The 20,574-nt window shown below is 39.0% G+C and overlaps 1 protein-coding gene across 15 annotated transcripts in view; it reads left to right on the top strand.

Moving 5' to 3' along the window:
• Rbms2 (RNA binding motif single stranded interacting protein 2) overlaps positions 1-20,574 on the top strand; it is an 83,542-nt gene that overhangs the window by 3,955 nt on the left and 59,013 nt on the right. For 7 of the 15 annotated variants that reach the window (XM_074083678.1, XM_074083683.1, XM_074083679.1 and 4 more), the window contains exon 2: positions 18,322-18,370. In XM_074083678.1, coding sequence (XP_073939779.1) covers positions 18,322-18,370 — 49 coding nt within the window. Of the gene's footprint in view, positions 1-9,702; positions 9,740-13,174; positions 13,502-17,762; positions 18,147-18,321; positions 18,371-19,344; positions 19,604-20,574 lie in introns of those variants that run through there. The other 8 variants (XM_074083688.1, XM_020163265.2, XM_074083686.1 and 5 more) reach the window with 4 other exon arrangements.

The raw sequence follows: 20,574 nt of genomic DNA on the forward strand, positions 1-20,574 counted from the left end.
AAGAGCAACTGAGGTGGAAATGGAGGAGCCTCAGGGAATGTTGGGTGACAAGAGCCAACTCTTTAAGGGTGAGAGGTGTTCCAGACAGAGAACTGTGCAGGAACAAACAGCATGAAAGGAGCATTTGAGGAACTCTAAATCAGTTTGTTTGCATGAAATGTGGGTATGAGAGTGTCTAGACCATTGAAGCTGAGAATGTAGGTCGGGGGCAGGGGGGCTACTTGTTTTAACTTGATGCTAGACTTTCATGGAGCAAATGGAATTTTATGTCAGTTCAAATGTTTCTGTGATATATTCCAATGTGCTTTCTAATTCTTTTTTTTTTTTTTTTCCTGTGTTACTGGGGCTTGAACTAAGGGCCTTCACCTGGAGCCACTCCAGCAGCCCTATTTTTGTGAAGGGTTTTTTCGACATAGAGTCTCTCTGAACTATTTGCCTGGGCTGGCTTTGAGCCTCAATCCTCCTGAACTCTGCCTACTGAGTAGCCAGGATTATTAGTGTGAGCCACTGGCACCTGGCCCTAATTCTTCTTTACCTTAGCAATTATAAAGCAAAATTTTATAGGGCCAAAAAAATAACAAATATCACCATGTTTTTTAAAATATCATATTGGTCCATTTACAATGATTAATACATACTTTCTCTGTTTTGACAATCTGGTTTCTCTGATGACATTAAGCTAGGTTATAGCAAGTCTGAATTATTAAAATATGTTAAGAAAATGTGAATTTTTGTCAGTGTTCAAAAACAAAAAAATTGTCTTAGTAGGCTAAAGCTAATTTGAACGAATTTGGAATCCTTTGTTAAAAAGGCAGAATGAAGACACCTTCAAGGTTTTATTTTTTAAATTGTCTTATTATCAGGATTTTGAACTCAGGGCCTTGTACATCTTAGGTGTGTGCTCTACCACCTGAGCCATGCATGTCCTCAAACCTCTTGGCTTCAGTTGTTTTTCAGGTATGGTCTCATATTTTTGCCTGAGGCTGGATTCAGGTCTTGAGCCTCCTACCTTTGCTCTTCATAGCTGGGATCATAGTGCCTGCTATCACACCAGCTTACTGATTGATATGAGGTCTTCTGACCGGATTTCTACCTCCTGAGTAGCTGGGATTCATAGGTATCAGTCATTTCACCAGCCCTGAGTTTGATTGACAGGATTTAAGTACTTTTTTGTTGTTGTTGAGATAGGGCCTCATGTTTATGCCCAAGCCAGCCTGAACCGAGATCCTTCTTATTTATACTTCCTGCATAGCTGGGATGACAGGTGTGAGACAACTTTTATTGGTTGAGTTGGGGTCACCTGAACTTTTTACACAGGCTGTTCTTGAACAGAGATCCTCCTGGTATCTGCCTTTCAAGTAGCTAGGATTCCAGGCGTGACCCACCTCACCCACTTTAAACACCAACTTTTTTTTTTTAACCTAAAGAATACGGGAGCCAGGCACTGGTGGCTCACACCTGGAATCTTAGCTACTCAGGAGGCAAAGATGAGGAGGATTGCGGTTTGAAGCCAGTCCGGCAAATATCTCTTGAGACCCTATCTTGAAACTACCCATCATAAAAAGGGATGGTGGAGTGGCTCAAGGTGAAGGCCCCAAGTTCAAGCCCCAGTGCTGCAAAAAAAAAAAAAAAAAAAAAAGAGTATGGGAGATGAATGAGAGGCGTGGCTCAAGTAGTAAAGTGCTTGATTTGCCAGCACCCTGAGTTCAAATCCCAGTCCCACCAAAAAAAAGAAAACACACCCACACATATACACATGTATATATATATATATACATACATACTTATATGGAAGAGTAGGGCATGGCAGCTCACAGGACATTTATTTGGGGGGGGCAGTACTAGGATTTGAACTCAGGGCCTTGCACTTGCTAGGCAGGTACTCTACAACTTGAGCAAAGCTCCCAGCCCAAGTCAGGACATTTTTAGGTAGAGCAATTTTAGATCATTAGCTAATTTATATAGTAACTATCATTCAGAACAGTGATTTTTCAAGGGTAAGTATATTTACTCACTTGTTTGCATTTGTTGTAAATTAATTTAATTAGATGGAAAAAAATCACAGTAAAAAGTACAGAGGGATCTAGGCACTGGTGGCTCAAGCCTATAATTCTATCTATTCAGGAGACAGAGATCAGGAGGATCAAGTTTCAGAGACAGCCCTGCAAAATAGTTCAGCAAGACCCTATCTCGAAAAACCCTTCACAAAAAAGGGCTGGGGGAGTGTCTCAAGGTGTAAGCCCTGAGTTCAAACTCTAGTACTTAAAAAAAAAAATGTACAGAGGGAGGGATCAAGGGGTAGAGCCATCTGCATAGTAAGTGTGAAGCCTTTACTGGCAAAGGAAAAAAAGTAACTTTCGTGATAATTACTAACAATACTGGTTTTTGATTTGAAGTTTCTCTGAAATATCTCAGTTTTGTTTTGGGCAATTCTCATATAGAAGAATTAAAGTTATTTAAAAATTTTTATGCTGGGTGTCAGTGGCTCATGCCTGTAATCCTGGCTACTCAGGAGGCAGAGATCAGGAGGATTGCAGTTTGAAGCCTGCCTGGGCAAATAGATTGAAAGACCCTATCTTGTAAAAACCCTTTACATAAAAGGGCTGGTAGAGTGGCTCAAGATGTAGGCCCTGAGTTCAGATCCCTATTATTTTTAATTATTTTTTTTTTTTTGTGGGACTGGGGTCTGAACTCAGCTTGGCGCTTGAAAACTAGTTGCTCTCCTGATTGAGAGCCACACCTCCAGCCCTGAAAAATTACTGTTATTTTTCTTGGGTGGGACTGGGGTTTGAACTCAGGGCTTCATGTTGCAAAGCAAGCACTCTACCACTTGAGCCATACCTTCAACCCATTTTGCTCTGGTTATTTTGGAGCTGGGGTCTCTTGAATTATTTGCCTGAGCTGACCTCAAACCGTGATCATCCTGATCTCAGCCTCCCAAGTAGCTAGGATTACAGGCTGGAGCCACTAGTGCCAGGCTCTGAAAAACTATTTAAAGGCTGGAGATGTAGCTCAGTGGTAGAGTGCTTGCCTAGCTTGTGCAAGATTCTGGTTTTGCTCCCTAACACTATAAAACAAACAAACAGAAAACTCCATGGATCACATGTTGAACAGAATTATTATTATTATTCAACATAGAAACCCAAGCAGGGGAAAAATATAGGTCATAAAACTTATCAATTAGACAAAGCATTACTAGGGCCATTTTCTTTTATAATTTTATTTATTCAGCTGGTTGAAAATTCAAGTTTCAAAAGGGCTTTTAGTGAAGTTGCCTTCCTGCTCATTTTTCATCTACCTAGTTTGCCTCCTTAGAGGCAAACAATGTTATAAGGTTACTAGTTTTCAATATTATATATTCATATATATATTAGGGAGTCTTTTAGTTTTGAGACAGAGTTTCACTGTGTTGCCTAAACTGGCCTCAAACTTGTGGATGCAAGTGATCCTCCTTCTTAAACCTCCCAAGTCCAAGTAACTGGGACTATAGCTATGTACCACCATGCCCCACATTTTAGATGGATACCTGGGTGGGACACCGGTAGCTCACACCTGTTAGCCTAGCTAGTCAGCTGGCAGAGATCAGGAGGATTGATGTTTGAAGCCAGCCTGGGCAAAATAGTTTGTCAGACCCTATCTTGAAGAAAACCATCACAAAAAAGGGCTCATGGAGTTGCTCAGGGTGTAGGCCCTGAGTTCAAACCCCAGTACTACAAAAAAAAAAAATTCTGACATTAACAATTTTTTAAAAGATATTAAAAAAAACCAGATACATATGTGGAATATATATGTATACATATGTGGCACTTGCTAGGCAGGTGCTCTACCACTTGAGCCATGTCCCCAACCCAGAGATATATTTTATTCATATCTGAGCAATTATATTTTTTTCCTTTTTTTATACAGTGGTAGCTAGCATACTTTAAGCAGTGTTTTGATGATTTGGGGTTTTTTTGGAGTCATTATTTTGTATTTTGCCTTAAAATTTTCTCTTTTTTTTTTTTTGGGCATTATTAGAGTTTGCACTCAGGGCCTCACATTTGCTCTACCACTTCAGCCAGGCTCCCAACCCTTACCTTATCTTTTTTGTAGGTTGGCAAATACAGGTTGGGGCTGTCAGAGTGGCTCAAGTGGTAAAGCGCCTGCCTAGCAAGCATGAGGTCCTGAGTTCAAACCCCATTTTGGCCAAAAACAAAACAAAACAAAACAAAAAAACCCAAATGCAAGTTGAGTATATTATATCTGAAAAGCCTGGAACCAGAAGTGTTTCAGATTTTGAAATATTTATATATATATAATGAGATATCTTGGGGAGGAGACCCAAGTATAAACACAGAATTCATTTATTTTATATATGTTTTATACACATAGCCTGAGGGTAACTTTATGCAATAATTCTATGGTTTTTTTTTTTTTTTGGGTGGGAATGGAGTTTGAACTCAGGGCTTCACATTTGTAAAGCAGGTGCTCTACCTTTGAGCCACACCTACAGTCCATTTTGCTCTAGTTATTTTAGAGATGAGGGGGAGGTGTCTCTTGAACTATTTGCCCAGGCTGGCCTTGAACCATGATCCTTCCAATCTTAGCCTCCCAAGTAGCTAAGATTACAGGTATGAGCCATTGGTGCCCAGCTTTTATGCAGTGATTTCAGTGTGCCTGTGTTTTGACTGCAACCTGTTATATAAAGTCAGGTGTGGAATTTTCCACTTGGGTGTCATGGTCTCACTCAAAAAGTTTTAGATTATGGAGCATTTCAGATTTTGGAGTTTTGTATAAGAGCACCTGTATAACTATAGGATAAATTCCTAAAGTAGAATTGCTGGGTCAAAGGGGATTTATTTATTTACTTAGCATTACTGGGGTTTGAACTCAGGGCATCACACTTTCTAGGCAGGTGCTCTACCACTTGAGCCACACTCCCAGCCCTGTTTTGCTTTAGTTATTTTTTCAGACAGGGGCTCTCATTTTTGTCCTGGGCCAGCCTTAGACCTTGTAGCTACCATGTAGCTGAGACCACAGTTCAGCACCCCATGCTGTTTATTGATTGAGATGTGACCTCACTAACTTTTTGCCTAGTCTTGCCTCAAACCAAGAATCCTCCTAGTCAGCTAGGATTACAGCAATATTTGTAATTTTAAGTTGCTCTCCATATTGATCATACCTTTTTACATCAGTCTCACCAGTAATTTAGGACAGGACCTGCTTTTCCTTCTTCACCTCAGTTATCACATTGCTTTTGTTGTTGTTGTTGTTTGTTTTTTTTGGTGGGACTGGGTTTGAACTCAGTGTTTCACACTTGCAAAGCAGGTGCTCTACGACTTAAGCCACCTTCAGTCCATTTTGCTCTGGTTATTTTGGAGATGAAGTTCTCTCAAACTGTTTGCCTGGTCTGGCCTTGAACTGTGATCCTCCCAATCTTAGCCTCCCAAGTTGCTAGGATTGCAGGTGTGAGCCACCAGTGTCCAGCAGCTATCATATTTTTAAATGTTTGCCATTAAAACAGATACAAAATGGTATCTCAGCATTGCTTTTATTTCAGTTTTCTTCATTTGGTTTTTTTGGTGGTATTGGAGGCTGAACTCAGGGCTTCAGACTTGCTAGGGAGGTGCTCTACTACTTGAGCCATACATACTCCAGCCCTTTATTTCACTTTTTAAAAATTATGAATGAGGTTGAATTTTTTTTTTCTTTCTTAGTGCTGAGGATCAAATTTAGAGCCTACTAGATGCTAGAGAAGTACTCTAGTACTGAACTACATACCCCAGCCCTAAACTCTTATATGGTTAAGAAAAATTAGGGGCTGGTGGCATGGCTCAAGTTCCTGCCTAGCAAGCATGAGGCCCTGAGTTCAAACCCTAGTTACTCCCCTAAAAAAAGAACAATTAGCATTTCCTTCTATTTTTTTAGTGGTACTGGGGTTTGAACTCAGGACCTCGCCCTTGCTAGGCAGGCACTTTATTACTTGAGCCATGCTGCCACCCCTTTTTTGCCTGGGTTTTTGAGATAGGGTCTCAAAAACCACTTGCCTGGGCTGGCCTCAAACTGTGATCCTCCTGATCTGTCCCTCAAGTAGCTGGGATACTAGGGATGAGCCATTGATGTCTGGCTGGTATTTCCTTTTTAATGAATTATTTATTCATGTTTTGCCAATTTTTCTATTGGGTATTAGACTTTTGATAATAATTTGTAGGAACTTTTCATATATTGTGGGAATTAGACCTTTGTGAAATGAGTTGCATATATTCCCTCTGTCCCTCTGTTATCATTTGACTCTTGGTTTTTCCCTTTGTGATTTCTTTTTTGTTTGTTTTTCTTTTTTCTCTTTATTTTCCTTTGTGATTTTTGCCATGTAGAAATTTTTTACCTTCATGTTGTCAGATTTCTTAATTTGTATTTCCTATTTCAATGAATGACATCAAAATCTGTTCTTAAGCTAGAAGCTCACATGTAATCTTATATTTCTTCTGCTTCCTCATCTTTCACATCCTATAATAGATTTCAAATCCATCTACTTCTCCCATTTTCCATTGCTATTATGCTAGTTAAGCTGCAGTACTGGGGTTTGAACTCTGAGCCTGTGCTTGATAGTCTCTCTACCCCTTGAGCTACTGTGAGCCCTGTTTTTTTGAGACAGGGTCTCACTATGTAGGTCAAGCTGGCTTGAACTCATGATCCTGTTACTGGAACCGGTGAGGCTCCAGGAGATCTCCAAAGGGAAAGAGGCTTCTGCGTGGTCCTTGGGCATACTGGGTTTGTGATATTGCAATAAAGAATTTTAGGACACATCAAGATAGAGACCAAGAAAGTTTATTAGTAAAGCAAAGTGAAGGATAGTACACAGCCAGAAATGAAGTGTGGGCATATCTTATAAAAGGTACACTGGGTGCTCTAATAACATCAGGGGTATCTGTGGTGGAAAAGTAGGTTGAGGGTTTGGCTTAATTTGGAATTCATTCTTGTTACACTGTTTCAGCATTATCAGTTGGACCCAGAGACATCAAGTCTGGTCAGTACATTCAGTTTGGGTCACTGTGACATACATGTCTGTTTTTCTTGAGTATCCCTTTAAACAAAGGACGAGTTTCATCAGATGTTCCTTTTAAGCCTGGTTTCTTTCCTTAAGATATTTTTTTCCCTTTTTTGTGAACACTTCTGTGATCAAAGGAGTCATTTTACAAAATTTTTCCTCCTAGAATAAGTAATGTATCCTTGCTCTGTTCCCAGAGTTTAGTAATCATTTAGGCAAGCAGGTGAGGTCACAGGGAGAAAGCTGGTTTTTATACTATATGTTGCACCTTGGTGAGGGAAGCTTAACGAAAAGAAAGTAGTTCTTGTATGTTTTTAATCAAGCTATTCACTAATATATATGTATATATATATATACATACATATATATATATATATATATATATATATATGAATTTCTGACTGCTTCATTTTCCCTGATCTATCCTCTGTTATTCTCCCTGTTTCAGCTTCTGGAGTGTTGGGATTACAGAATAGCACTACCACATCTGGCCCTGTTTTGGTGCTCAAATTGTCCCATCTTCAAACAGGAGGTGCCCATTTAAGTTGATTCTTTTATTTTTTTTTTTTTTTTTAGAGTTTGGAGAATTTATTTTTGGCTCTTTTCCCATTTATTTATTTATTTGGACAGTACTGTATTTTTGGCAGCACTGTGGTTTGAACTCAAGGCCTTGTGCTTGCTAGGCAGGCACTCTTTCAGCTTGAGCCATTCTGCCAGCCCTGATTCTTTTATTTTTAATTTTAAATTTAATTTTTTTACATGGAGAGGGGTTCTTACTATGTTGCCTAGACTGGTCTCAAAGTCTCCAGAACTGAAAGGATCCTCTCACCTTAGCTGCTTAGGTAGCTGGGACTACAGGTGGGAACCACCATGCCTAGCTCTAGGTTCAATCTTTTTCTGTGGTTGTGAAGATCAAACCCAGGACCTTGCACATGCTAGGCAAGCACTCTATGGTTAAGCCACATCCCCAACATTCTAAGTTATTTCTTGAATCATTTTGACACAATCCAAGTACTATTTGATAGTTTCCTTGCTTGGTGGTATGACTTGTACGTACTGTCTTTTCTTATTTTTGCCATTGTTCTTTGGGATATATTCCTAGAAATAGGGTGTCGGATTGAATGGGCAAATGCATATGTAATTTTGCTAGTGTGAAAGGAGTTAAATATTGTTTTTCATTTTCACAAGCAATATATGAAAGTGCCTCTTAACCCACAGTCTTATCAACAGTTTGTTGTAAAGCTTTTGAATTTTTACAAGTCTGGTAGATAAGTGTTATCTCTATGTAGTTTTAATTTGAGCATATTTTTATATTTAACAACACTTTTTAGTAAGTTGTTGATAGTGACCCTGTATTAACATATAAAGAAAAAATTTTCCTCTACCTATCTCAAATTTAATGAGTTGGTTTGGCCCTCCAGTTGCAGGTTCTTTACCTAGATGTATAGTAAGGAATAAATTGGATTCATTGTATTCAAACACATCACGTTTGGGTGAAAAATTATGTCTCATATTTATATAATGTTTTATAATTGACAAAGTAATTTTATAATCACTATCTGATTTAAATCTCTCCCCCAATTTGGTGTTCTGAGACAGAGCCTTGCTATGTAGCCCAGGCTGGCCTGGAACTCTTTATGTAGTCTACACTGACCTCAAACTTGGCTCCTTCTGCCTTACCCTCCCCAGTTCTGGGATTATAGGTGTGTACCACCACACCTGGCTAAAGCTGGCATTTAAAAGATTGATATTTTCTAGCTTGTGGAGTGGCTCAAGTTGTAAGAGCACCATCTAGCAAGCGTGAGGCCCTGAATTGAAAATACCAGTGCCACCAAAAACAAAACAAAAAAAGCACAACAATGAAAGATTGATATTTTCTAGTTTAACAGCAAGTGGTAAAGCTGGGTATAAATTCCAAAGTTTTGCTGGGTATGGTGGCACATGCCAGTAATCCCAGTACTCAGGAGGATGATGCAGGAAGATCTAATATTTGAGTTCAGTCTGGGTTACATAGGTAGACCTCGTTTCTAAAAACAGAACAAATAAATACAAAAAACAAACTCCTACCTACCACAAATCTTACGCTTTTCCTGTTTGCGGAAGGAGGCATGACCCACTTTACCCAGGAGGTGGCAGTGTTTCTCTTACTTATTAATTGGGAGTCACTTTCCCATTAGCGGTACTTTAAAAAAGGTGAAGATTATATCCTGTCAGCAAACATTCTTGAGTATAAGTTATGTTTACATATTAAAGATGAAAGATTGGTAAAATTGGTGCCTACCTCATCTGTGAGCAAGAGGTAGAGATGGGGGTTGGGGTATATATCAGTGGTAGAGAGTACTCTCTAGCCTGCAGGAGGTCCTGCATTTGATCCTCCATCTCCAGCACTGCAGAATATAAAAGAGGTGAAGGTGGAGGCTGAGGCACGATGATTGAATATCTAGCCTGGGCTGTATATAGTGAGTTCCAGGCTAGCCTGAGCTATATAGCAAGACCCTGCCCTAAAAACAAACAAACAAACAAAATCGGCAGGGAAGTGGGGAGGGAAGAAGAGGTAGAAGTTGAGCTGAGCTATCAAGGAGAATTAAAAGCCTACAAAAAATTTCAAGTAAAATGTTACAGGAATACAACTTACTGACCTTTTGAGGTGATATCTTTTTTTTTCTTCTTTGCAGTACTGTTTGATCAAATCCAGGGCCTTGCACCTGCTAGGTAAGCACTGTACCACTGAGCTACATATATTCCAACCCCTTGAGGTGGTGTCTTTAATTTGATCAATGGGAATAAGCCACAAATAAGAGTGGCTTATTCAGCTGGCAGAGTGGCTCAAGCAGTAAGACTGCCTGCTTAGCAAGCGTGAGGCCCTGAGTTCGGACCCCAGTGCAGCCAAAAACAAAACAACAGAAGAGTGGCTTACTCTACTGTTAAGAGACATAGGTTAAATTCAAACTATCACATTTCCTTATGACACAAAAAATAAGCAATAAAAAAGAAAACCATGTAAATATGAAGGGAAAAGTTCCTACATGTCTTAATGTGGTGTTTCATTACTGTCAACACAGCCTTCAGCTTTGTTTTTTGGTGCTAGTGTTGAACCCAGGGCCTTGAGCTATATCACTGAGCTATTTCTCCAGACCTACTTTCAACGTTTTCAGTGAGTAATATAGGGCTGGGGGAGTGGCTGAAGTGGTAGAGCAGCTGCCTAGCAAGCGTGAGGACCTGAGTTCAAACGCCAGTATTGCCAAAAAAAAAAAAAAGAGAAAGGGTAATATATTGTTAGATGTAAATTTAGTGTTCTTAGATAGTTCATTAAATTTAACAAATATTAAAAAATTTAAAACCAGGTACTGCTGAGTGCTAAGGATATATGATGTACAAAATAGTCACAGTCCCTGTCCTTATCAAGTTTATGTCTCTGGAGTCAGATGCCAATGACTCATGCCTGTGATCCTAGCTACTCGGGAGGCTGAGATCAGTAGAATTGAGGTTTGAGGTCAGCCCGGGCAGTTAGTTTGAAAGATCACATCTCCAGAGCAAAATGAAATAGTGATGTGGCTCAAGTGTTAGAGTGCCTGCTTTGCAAGTATGAGGGCCTAAGTTCAAACCCCAGTCTTACCAGAAAAAAAAAAAAAAAAGCTTGTCTCTGGGGAAGCATGAAGTAGTGGCTAGTATCCTTGTAAATAATGTATGTTGATATTTTAGAAGTTATTTCTTCTATTCAAATCTTATGCTTCATCTAAGAGTTTTGGGATATTATACCAGTTACCCCTGATGGAAAACAATTCAAGCAAATTACCTTGCTTGGTGTGTGTGTGTGTGTTACTGGAGTTTGAACTCAGGGTCTTGCCTTGCTCTTTCTAGGCAGCGCTCTACCAGCCCTTTTGCTTTTTTATTTTTTGAATAGGGTGTCATGTTTATGCTCAGTCTAATCTGGACCACAACCCTACTTATGTTTCCCTAATAGCTGGAATGGTAGATATGTACTACCACATCAGCTTTTTACTGGTTGAGATGGGGTCTCTTGAACTTTTTGTCTGGGCTGGCCTCAAACAGTGATTCTTCCAATCTCCACAACCTGAATAGCTAAGAATACAGATGTGAGCCACAGAACCCAGTGCAAATTACCTTCTAAATATGTAATGAGAGCTGGGAATGTAGCTCGTGGTAGAGCACTTGCTTAGTATGTGTGAAACTCTGGGGTTGATCCCTAGTGCCTTGAAACACACACACACACATCACCACCACCATCAACAACAATCTATATAATAAATCAAAATCCAGGTAGAAACTTGAATAGCTAGTTAGTAATGCTTCTTTTTTGTCATTTTTTTTATTCTTTTTGCTATTTAGCAACTGTAGTTTTCTAAACCCTCTTGCTGGTACATTGTAAGTTTGTCCCTTTAAAAATTTTTTTCTGTTAATTGAAGTGCCACCAAACTTAGGCCTTTTTAAAATTTGTTTTTTTAATTGATGAACATATATACAAAAATTATATATATTTCCATTTACATGTTGTTTTGAAATATGTATATATTATGGAATGGCTCAATTGAACTAATATGTACACTACTTTACATACTTAACAATTTTCATGGTGTGTCAATAGAAATATTACCAAGCATGAAAATTTAATATAGGTTAAAATACTGAGTATCATTGCTTCTTGAGATAAAAAGATGTTTTGAGCCAGGCATGGTGGTGCATATCTGTAATCCCAGAACTTGGGAAGCAGATGCAGAAAGATCACAAGTTTAAAGCCAGCCTGAACTATATAAGTGAGATGCTATCTCAAATAAAGAAAAGAGTTTTGTTTTTTTAAGAAGGTAGTTCACCTTTAATTTCAGGAGTCCTAGGATTATTCTTATATTATTTCTAACCCAATAGGTATGTATTTACCAGAATTTTAAATTTTATAAGCAAATACAAAGGGTAGACCTGAGAGTCAGAAAATCTAGATTCTGGTGTCAGTTAGATAACTGTTTGACCCCTTCCTTATGAGCTTGTACAGGTGAGTTTACCTTTTTGAGATTTGTTTCCTTCATCTGAAGATTACAGAGGACATGGTTGGGGGTGTAGCTCAGTGATAGAGGGCTTGCCTAGCATGTACAAGGTACTGGGTGTAGCATGTACAAGGTACTGGGTTCAATCCCCAGCACTGTATGGCAGGGAAAACAAACAAAAACCTAACCAATTAATCAGTATTTTGGTTCATTATTATCCCTACAATCTCACACTTTTTGCAATATGTTAACTATAGCCAAATGAAATTCGCAGTATTTGATGATATGAAAAGACTAAAATTTGACCTAGAAAAGCAGAAGTTCCTTGATTTGATTAAACCTTGAATTCAGGTTTAAGCCCTGTTGGAATCATTTGAGTTATTTATTTTAGAGATAGCTGGAGCCAAAGCAAAATTAATACCTCAGATATGAAGGAAGCATACATCTAAAAAAATATAATGAATACTGCCATTGAGTCAATGTTGTCCGTTCTGAGAATCCATAGAATCTAGTCTAGTCTTTTCTTTCTACATTATGCTAATTTTCTGGCTGACGATTTGGTTCCTGAGTCATTCCTTTAGTGTCTGGCAAAGGAAAAGTCCATTTGAAAATTCTGTTAGAATATTCTTTTTTTTTTTTTTTTTTTGGTACTGGGATTTGAATTTGGGGCCTACATCTTGAGCCACTCCACCAGCCCTATTTTTGGGAAGGGTTTTTTAGAGGTAGGGTCTCTGGAACTATTTGCCTGAGCTGGCTTCGAACTGTGATCCTCCTGATCTCTGCCTCCTGCGTAGCTAGGATTACAGGCATGAGCCACCAGCACCCATCAAGAATATTCTGTGTAGTAATTTTTGGCCAGAAATATCTGTTGCTATCAGAAGAGCAGACTATCAGCACTGGTAATCCAGGGGGTAAAATAAATAACTTTTCAGAGTTGTCTGTCTTTTCCCCTCTTTTCCAGTGAAGGAAGGATTTGAGAAGCCAGACTTTCCCAATTTGTAGTTTTAGACCAATCTTGTCATTCCATTTTACATCAGAAGGAGTCAGGGATAAACTTTGCTTTGTTTGACATAGATCCTTAAATTTCTTGCCTTAAGAAAGCTAATGTGTTAACAAACTCTTTTTTTTTTTCTTTCACTTCTTTCAGAAAGAAATTAAACCTTTTGGACTATTTCCATTAACATAGCATTTGGGACACAAAACATAAATCAAAGGAAGAAAAAATAATCCACAGGGAGCTGAAGGGTGTGTTGGAAGTGGTTATCCTTGGCTTTGATGCACCTTGTTCAGGTCTCTGAACCCACTGGCAACCTGGCCTGTCTTACTGCTTTCAGCCACAAGTGACACATCAGCTTGTCTCTCCAGTGGAATGTTTGGCTAGAGTCCAGCACATCTGCAGGTAGTACATTCTTCTGAGTTCTCCATCATAACGTGGAGGGCCAGTATGCAGACATCTTTCAACATACAGATCAAGGTTGGTCTAGACACAATTCTGTCACTTGGAATACTTGCTTAAAAGTGGTGTTTTTCTGGAGAAATCATGAACCAGTCTATATTGACTTTGATGCAAATGTCTCCTGTTGTGCTTTTTTAAATTTTTTGTTTTTTATTTACTTATTTATTTTGGGGGGGGTACTGGGGTTTGAACTCAGGGCTTAGTGTTTTTGGACCACACCTCCAGTTCCAAATGTCTCCCTTGGTATGAGAAGTTACAGTAACTGTTATTTTACTTTTTTTCCCTTCAAAATAACTCTAAACTGGGCATGATGGCATGTGCTTGTAATTCCACCTATTAGGGAGGACAAGGTAGGAGTGTCATGAGTTGGGGGCCAACCAGGATAACACACACACACACACACACACACACAGAGTAAAAACTCTAGTCCTGGGACCATGAGAACTAAGAATTAGAGAGACATTGACTAAATCTAGAAAAATGTGGGCAATATAATGGGCAAAACAGAAGGGAGTCGAAGTAAACACGCTGGAGGAAGTAGGATCTTCTTCCTCCCATACACTTCCCGAAGCTAACCACAGAACTATGTTACCTTTTTCCATCCCTTCCACACAATTCTATAACTCCCTTTAAAAGTATACTCACCAGAGGACTGGAGGTATAGTTCAGAGATAGAGTGTGTGGTGTAAGGACTTGGGTTTGATCTCCAGCACTGCCCAAAAATAGAGGATGTAGTTTTTAATTTTGCTGAGCTCTTTGACACACTCACCTTTTATATCAGTTTGTACATCTAGGTCATTTTGCTTCTGTAGTCCTAAACTTATTGGACAGACCTTAAAAATCTAGATTTTTGTATTGGTTCATATAAATAGTTTATTTAATTGGATCTTTCTTTATCTCCCTTCTATCTAGTACTTAGTAGAGAAAGATGGGGTCAAGTCTTAAGATGCATTAAAATCCTAACTTTCCCTTAGATGTATTTCTATTTCTTAGATTGGTAGGACTCAGAGAAATGGAGCTTGAGAGTCTTTGATTCTGTGTTATTTCATTTCCTTTTTTTTTGTAGATAAAAGATTTTATACCAATTTATAGGAGATTGGAAGTTATGAAAAGAATTTCTTAGTAATTAGGTTGTTTGCTTATGAGAGACAGAGAGACAGTCAGAAGAAATTGGGTCTGGTGATCCTTATAACTTCTTATCTAATATTTTCCAGGTGTGTAGTTTATCCTTCTTGGTGCTAGTATGATCTTGAATGTAACTAAAATGCCAGGTTTTGAAAATGTTCACTTTAGATCTTTAAATCTGGGTTATATGATACCCAGAGGGATACACACTGAGAGGCATAGAGTAATTAATCATAATGGGGCTAACATCTATTGAGTGTTTACCAAGTGTCAGGCATCTCCCTAAAGGCTTGATATATATTGCCTTATTTTATTCCAGTACATTTTTAGGAAGTAGGTAACTATACTCCATTTTACAGATGAGAAAAGTAAGATTCAGATATCTTACTTTTTTCAGACACTGGGAGGTAGTGCTCCCAGTGTCATTGAGTAGTGAGTTATGGAACTGGACCAGAACTTATGTATGCTTCCAAAGGCTAAGGAAGTAGATATTATCTCCATTTTCACAAAAGTGAATGAGAGATGTTAAGTAACCTGGATTAAAGTCACAAAAAGTATCAGGTCTGCCTCACTCTGAAACCTATGGCTTTCACTATTAAAATTATTTTTGAGATAGTGTCTCAATATGTAGGTCAGACTAGCCTAGAAGTCACTACACAGCCCAAGTTGGCCTTAAACTTTCCTTCCTCCTGCCTCAGCCTCCTGAGCGCTAGTATTACAGATGTGTAAATCATACCTGGCCTTTTTCTTTTCTTTTTTTTTTTTTCTTTTGTAATAGGGAACCACACTCCTGACCCTTGTGTTTGTAATTTTTTTTTTTTTTTGTGGGGCTGGGGTTTGAACTCAGGGCTTTGTGCTTGCAAAGCAGGTGCTCTATCCCTTAAGCCATACTTCCAAGTCCATTTTGCTTTGGTTATTTTTGGAGATGGGGTCTCTCGAACTATTTGCCCTGTGATCCTCCCAATCTCAGCCTCTCCAGTAACTAGGATTACAGTCATGAGCCAAAGGTGTTCAGCCTGGCTATTTTTTTTTTTTTTTTTGATTAAAGAAAGGTCTCACTGTGTTACCCAGTCTGGCTCCAAACTGCTGGTCTCAAAGGATCCTTCTTCATACAGGTACATGCCACTGTGCCCAGTATATTAAATTCTAAGTTATTATTGAGCTTTAAGGAATGCAGATGGAGAACACAATGTATTAAGAATATTAGAATTGATCCAACAATCGCACTTCTTGGTATTTACTTAAAAAATTTGAAATCAGTACCTACATTTTAAAAAGCTAGAAGAAATGGAATGGGGTGGCACAGACCTGTAGTCCTAGCCCTTGGGAGGCTAAGGCAAGAGAATGCCTTGAGTCCAGGAGTTTGAGGTCAGTCTAGGCAACATAGATAGACTTAAAGAGAAATAAGGAAGAAGAAAGGATTTTGAATGTTTTCACCATAAAGAAATTATAAAAGTTTGAGGGAATAAATGTTTGACTTGATTTAGATATTATACAATGTATACATGTATAGAAACATTGTATGGTACCCATTAATATGTGTATTTTTTATGTTTTTGTTAATCAGTAAAAAATTTAATTAAAAAAAGATTTAAAGTCAGTTTGTTGAAGAGATATTTGCATTCTATGTTCATTGCAACACTATTCACAATACCCAAGTTATGGAATCAACCTAAATGTCTATCAGCAGATGAACTGTGGTAATATATACAATGGAATACCATTCAGCCTTTAAAAAGAAGGAAATTCTGTCATTTTGCAACTATGTGGATAGACTTGGAGAATATCTTGCTAAGTAAAATAAGCCAAACACAGAAAGACCATAGTTAATACAGTTAATATAGTTAATAAAATTACTAAGAGAATAAATTCCAAATGTCCTAACCACAAAAAATAATAAGTATTTGAGGTGATATGCTAGTTAGCTTGATTCATTTATCTTACAATACACATTTATTCCATAAATAGTTTCTATCAACTGCTGATTTATAATAAAATAATGAGAAAACAACAAATAACCACCAGGAGATACCATATCACATCATTAGAATAACTATTATTAAAGTAAGTACTTAGCCTTCAAAAATTAGAATTTAAAAAAATTAAGTTAGGTTGACCACCCTTATGAATTAGGCATTAAAGAGTAAAATTTCAGAGGCACCTGCACATCCATGTTTATTGCGGCACTATTCACAATAGCCAAGTTATGGAAACAGCCAAGATGCCCCAGCACTGACGAATGGATTAAGAAAATGTGGTATCTATACACAATGGAATTTTATGCAGCCATGAAGAAGAACGAAATGTTATCATTCGCTGGTAAATGGATGGAATTGGAGAACATCATTCTGAGTGAGGTTAGCCTGGCCCAAAAGACCAAAAATCGTATGTTCTCCCTCATATGTGGACATTAGATCAAGGGCAAACACAACAAGGGGATTGGACTATGAGCACATGATAAAAGCGAGAGCACACAAGGGAGGGGTGAGGATAGGTAAGACACCTAAAAAACTAGCTAGCATTTGTTGCCCTTAACGCAGAGAAACTAAAGCAGATACTTTAAAGCAACTGAGGCCAATAGGAAAAGGGGAACAGGTACTAGAGAAAAGGTTAGATCAAAAAGAATTAACCTAGAAGGTAACACCCACGCACAGGAAATCAATGTGAGTCAATGCCCTGTATAGCTATCCTTATCTCAACCAGCAAAAACCCTTGTTCCTTCCTATTATTGCTTATACTCTCTCTACAACAAAATTAGAAATAAGAGCAAAATAGTTTCTGCTGGGTATTGGGGGGCGTAGAGGGAGGGGGCGGAGTGGGTGGTAAGGGAGGGGGTGGGGGCAGGGGGGAGAAATGAACCAAGCCTTGTATGCACATATGAATAATAAAAGAAAAAAAAAAAGTAAAATTTCTATACCACATTGTTAGGCCAAGGAAGAACACATCAACCAAAGGCCTAAACAGCAAGGATAAATTCATATATGATGAATGAAAGTCTCTGAGGGCAGAAAAGGAACTTTTGGAAAAATATGGCATCACTGAGAGATGCTATTATTTATTTACTGCAGTTGGCTGCTATTCTCAGTCTCAGTCGCAATTCCCACATTGAGGCTGTTCCCACCCTTCCTGTGTCCCTTGAGCTGAGCAGGCACTTCCTGTCCTATTGGAAATGAAAGTTAGAGATTGGGGGTGGATGTGGATGTGTGTATTTACTCTGCAGAACGCAAGTATTGTCTGTTCTGTTACCACAGCAAAAAGGTGACAGGAAAACCAGAGCAGAGACCAGAACTTCATCTTAGGGAGAGTTGGAGCTTAATGTTTCTTGTGACAAAGCAGACAGGGTTAATTTATGTCTGGGGAATACTTCTGATGGCAGCAAGGTGGCCTTATGAGGGGATTTGAAGATTTACAGTCTACATCCCTATTCCACTTGGATGAATAGGGTTCCTTTTTAATCATTCTTAAGGTTTTGGTGTCCTACAAGTTTCTTTCTTGTTAAGGCTACTCCTACAAAGGCATTCCTTTGAAACTATTAGAGGTGAGTGTTGTTGCAAATGTGTTAGATTCTTGACTCTTCTTTCCTAAGAAATTTTATATTTTTCTTCTCTGTGAAGCATATGCTTTTTTAAATAGTTATATATGTATTATATATATACATATTTATATTTAATATATATCATATATATTTATATATATATATTTTAAATTTACAGCTCAGAGACTACTTGAAGCAGACTTCAGCAAACATCAATTCCAAGTTTGGTAAGTTACTGTACTTGTTTCACCTTATGGATTTTAAAGACTAGGAAATAGTGGGCTAAGCTAAATAAACGCTGTGGCTCAGTGGTAGAGTACTTGCCTAGCATGCATGAGGCTCTAGTCCTGGATTTGATCCATAGCACCCGAGGTGGGGAGGTGGGAAGGCCAGACATAGTGGCTCATGTCTAGTAACTCCCGCACTTGGGAGGTGGAAGCAGAAGGTTCATGATACAGTTCAGTTTGATAGTGCCTTCTTAGGTATGAACTCCTTCCTAGGAGAATCTGAAACAGGAGTTCAGGCATTAGTCCATCAGTGTGCCCCAAGAAAAACAGAACTATCTAAGGATCTGAAATTAGAAATTAGTTACTTCCCATACTCTTTATTTTTCTCTGCTCTTTGGTTCACTCCTTTCTTTGTTCTTTCTTAGGGCTTAAACTCAGGGCCTACGCCTTAAGCCACTCCACCAGCCATTTTTGTGTTAGGTATTTTCCAGGTAGGGTCTCACAAACTATTTGCCTGGGCTGGCTTTGAACTGTGATCCTCCTGATCTCTGCCTCCTGAGTAGCTAGGATTACAGGCGTGAGCTTTCTTAGTGCATTGAAATCACCTAAATGTAAAGTAGGGGAAGCCTTGAGCTTATCTCACACACTCCATCCATATGGTTTTCTTCAGATGCTCTCAGAGGCTGTGTTTAAGGGGTCCCTCTCTAAGGGAAAAGAGGGGAAAAAAATTCGTTGTCTTTTCATGATAATCAGAACTTGTCCATGGAGAAAAAGGGGATGAATTTGAAGAGGTTAGACCCAAGAACTCCTCTTTCTAGCCTTAACTATTGAGTGAATGGAAAACAAACCAAAATGTAACATCTTGGGCATTAGGACCCTGTGGAACTGGCTCCTCCCGACTCTGGGTTAACTTCTTTCAGTGACGAAGCAGCCCTAGCTCATTCTTACCCATAGCCCCCCCACCCCCATCTCTCTCTCTCTCTCTCTCTCTCTCTCTCTCTCTCTCTCTCTCTCTCTCTCTCCTACTCCTTTTCTCCCCTTTCTCCTCCCCCTCCCTTCTCCCTCTCCCTCCCTCCCTCTCTCCTTCTCTCTCCTCCTTCCTCCCTTTCCCCCTCCCTTTCCTTCTCCCTCTTCTGTCTCTCTCTGTTCCCTAACATTAAAGAGAAAATGCTGCTATCAGTGACTTCCAGGCCTGGGATTTCGACTTTTGGCTATAACAAGAACAACAAGAAGGTAGGGAAAAAGTGCTTTTTTGGAATCCAGCAACTTCCTTTTCTGGGGATCCGGGAGTGCCCTTGGTTTTAGCATTTTCCTTTAAGAGAGGAATGAGATTCTCTCCTCTGAGTGCCTCTCCCTTTTCCACCAATTTTGTTGGTGCTTTTTCTCACCTGGTTCTGGAAGTTAAAGAAATTTATAGTCCTTGTTTGTGAGGCCTGAGAACTAAGAAGACAAGGAAAGTTAGAAATAAATCCAAGTTTGAAAGTTTGTATCCTTGTGAAATGAAGTCAGTTTGACTTCCTGTTGATGTACCAATCTCCATGGGGATAATGTCATCTCAGACCTTGTCCCCTTGCCCACCTCCCAGAGGTAACTGTATTTTTTGATTGTTTCCATCCTCCCCCACTGTACCTTCCTTCCTACTCTTACCACCAGAAAGCTGAAATCACAGGTAGTCAGTAAAATCTCACAGCTCATCAAGAATTGGATGTGTGCTTCAAGACCACTCCACCCCACCCAGCCCATAGAAAACTCTATAGGAGTCTTGAGACATGGCATGCCTTGGGATTAAGGCAGAAAGCTCTGTGATTCTTTGGGTCTTGCTTTTCAGCTGATACTTGGAGCTCTGCAGATAGCCAGGCTTAGCAGGGATCCTTGGAGTCTTTACAATTAACCCATGGATGCCAGAAAAGTTATATTATGGTTGGGTAAATGGGAAGTCTGGGGAGAGTGGAAATCTTGCCTACATTATCCAGATAATAACCTTGGAAGTTTTCTTGGCATTCCAGGGGACACAACAGAAATTAAGAAGAACTTCATGCTGTAGCAGGAAGACTTTTTATCCATTCTCTGGGTGTTATAGTTGTTCTTTGAAGAAAAAATGTATTATAAACATGTAGGGATTTTTTGCTCATGTAATACTGGACAGTAGGGAGAGAGTTCTGCTGCTTTCTCATGTATCTAAAGAAACCATTACAGACAGATTT

The sequence above is a fragment of the Castor canadensis genome, chromosome 8 (assembly GCF_047511655.1).
Source record: "Castor canadensis chromosome 8, mCasCan1.hap1v2, whole genome shotgun sequence".
NCBI lineage: Eukaryota > Metazoa > Chordata > Mammalia > Rodentia > Castoridae > Castor > Castor canadensis.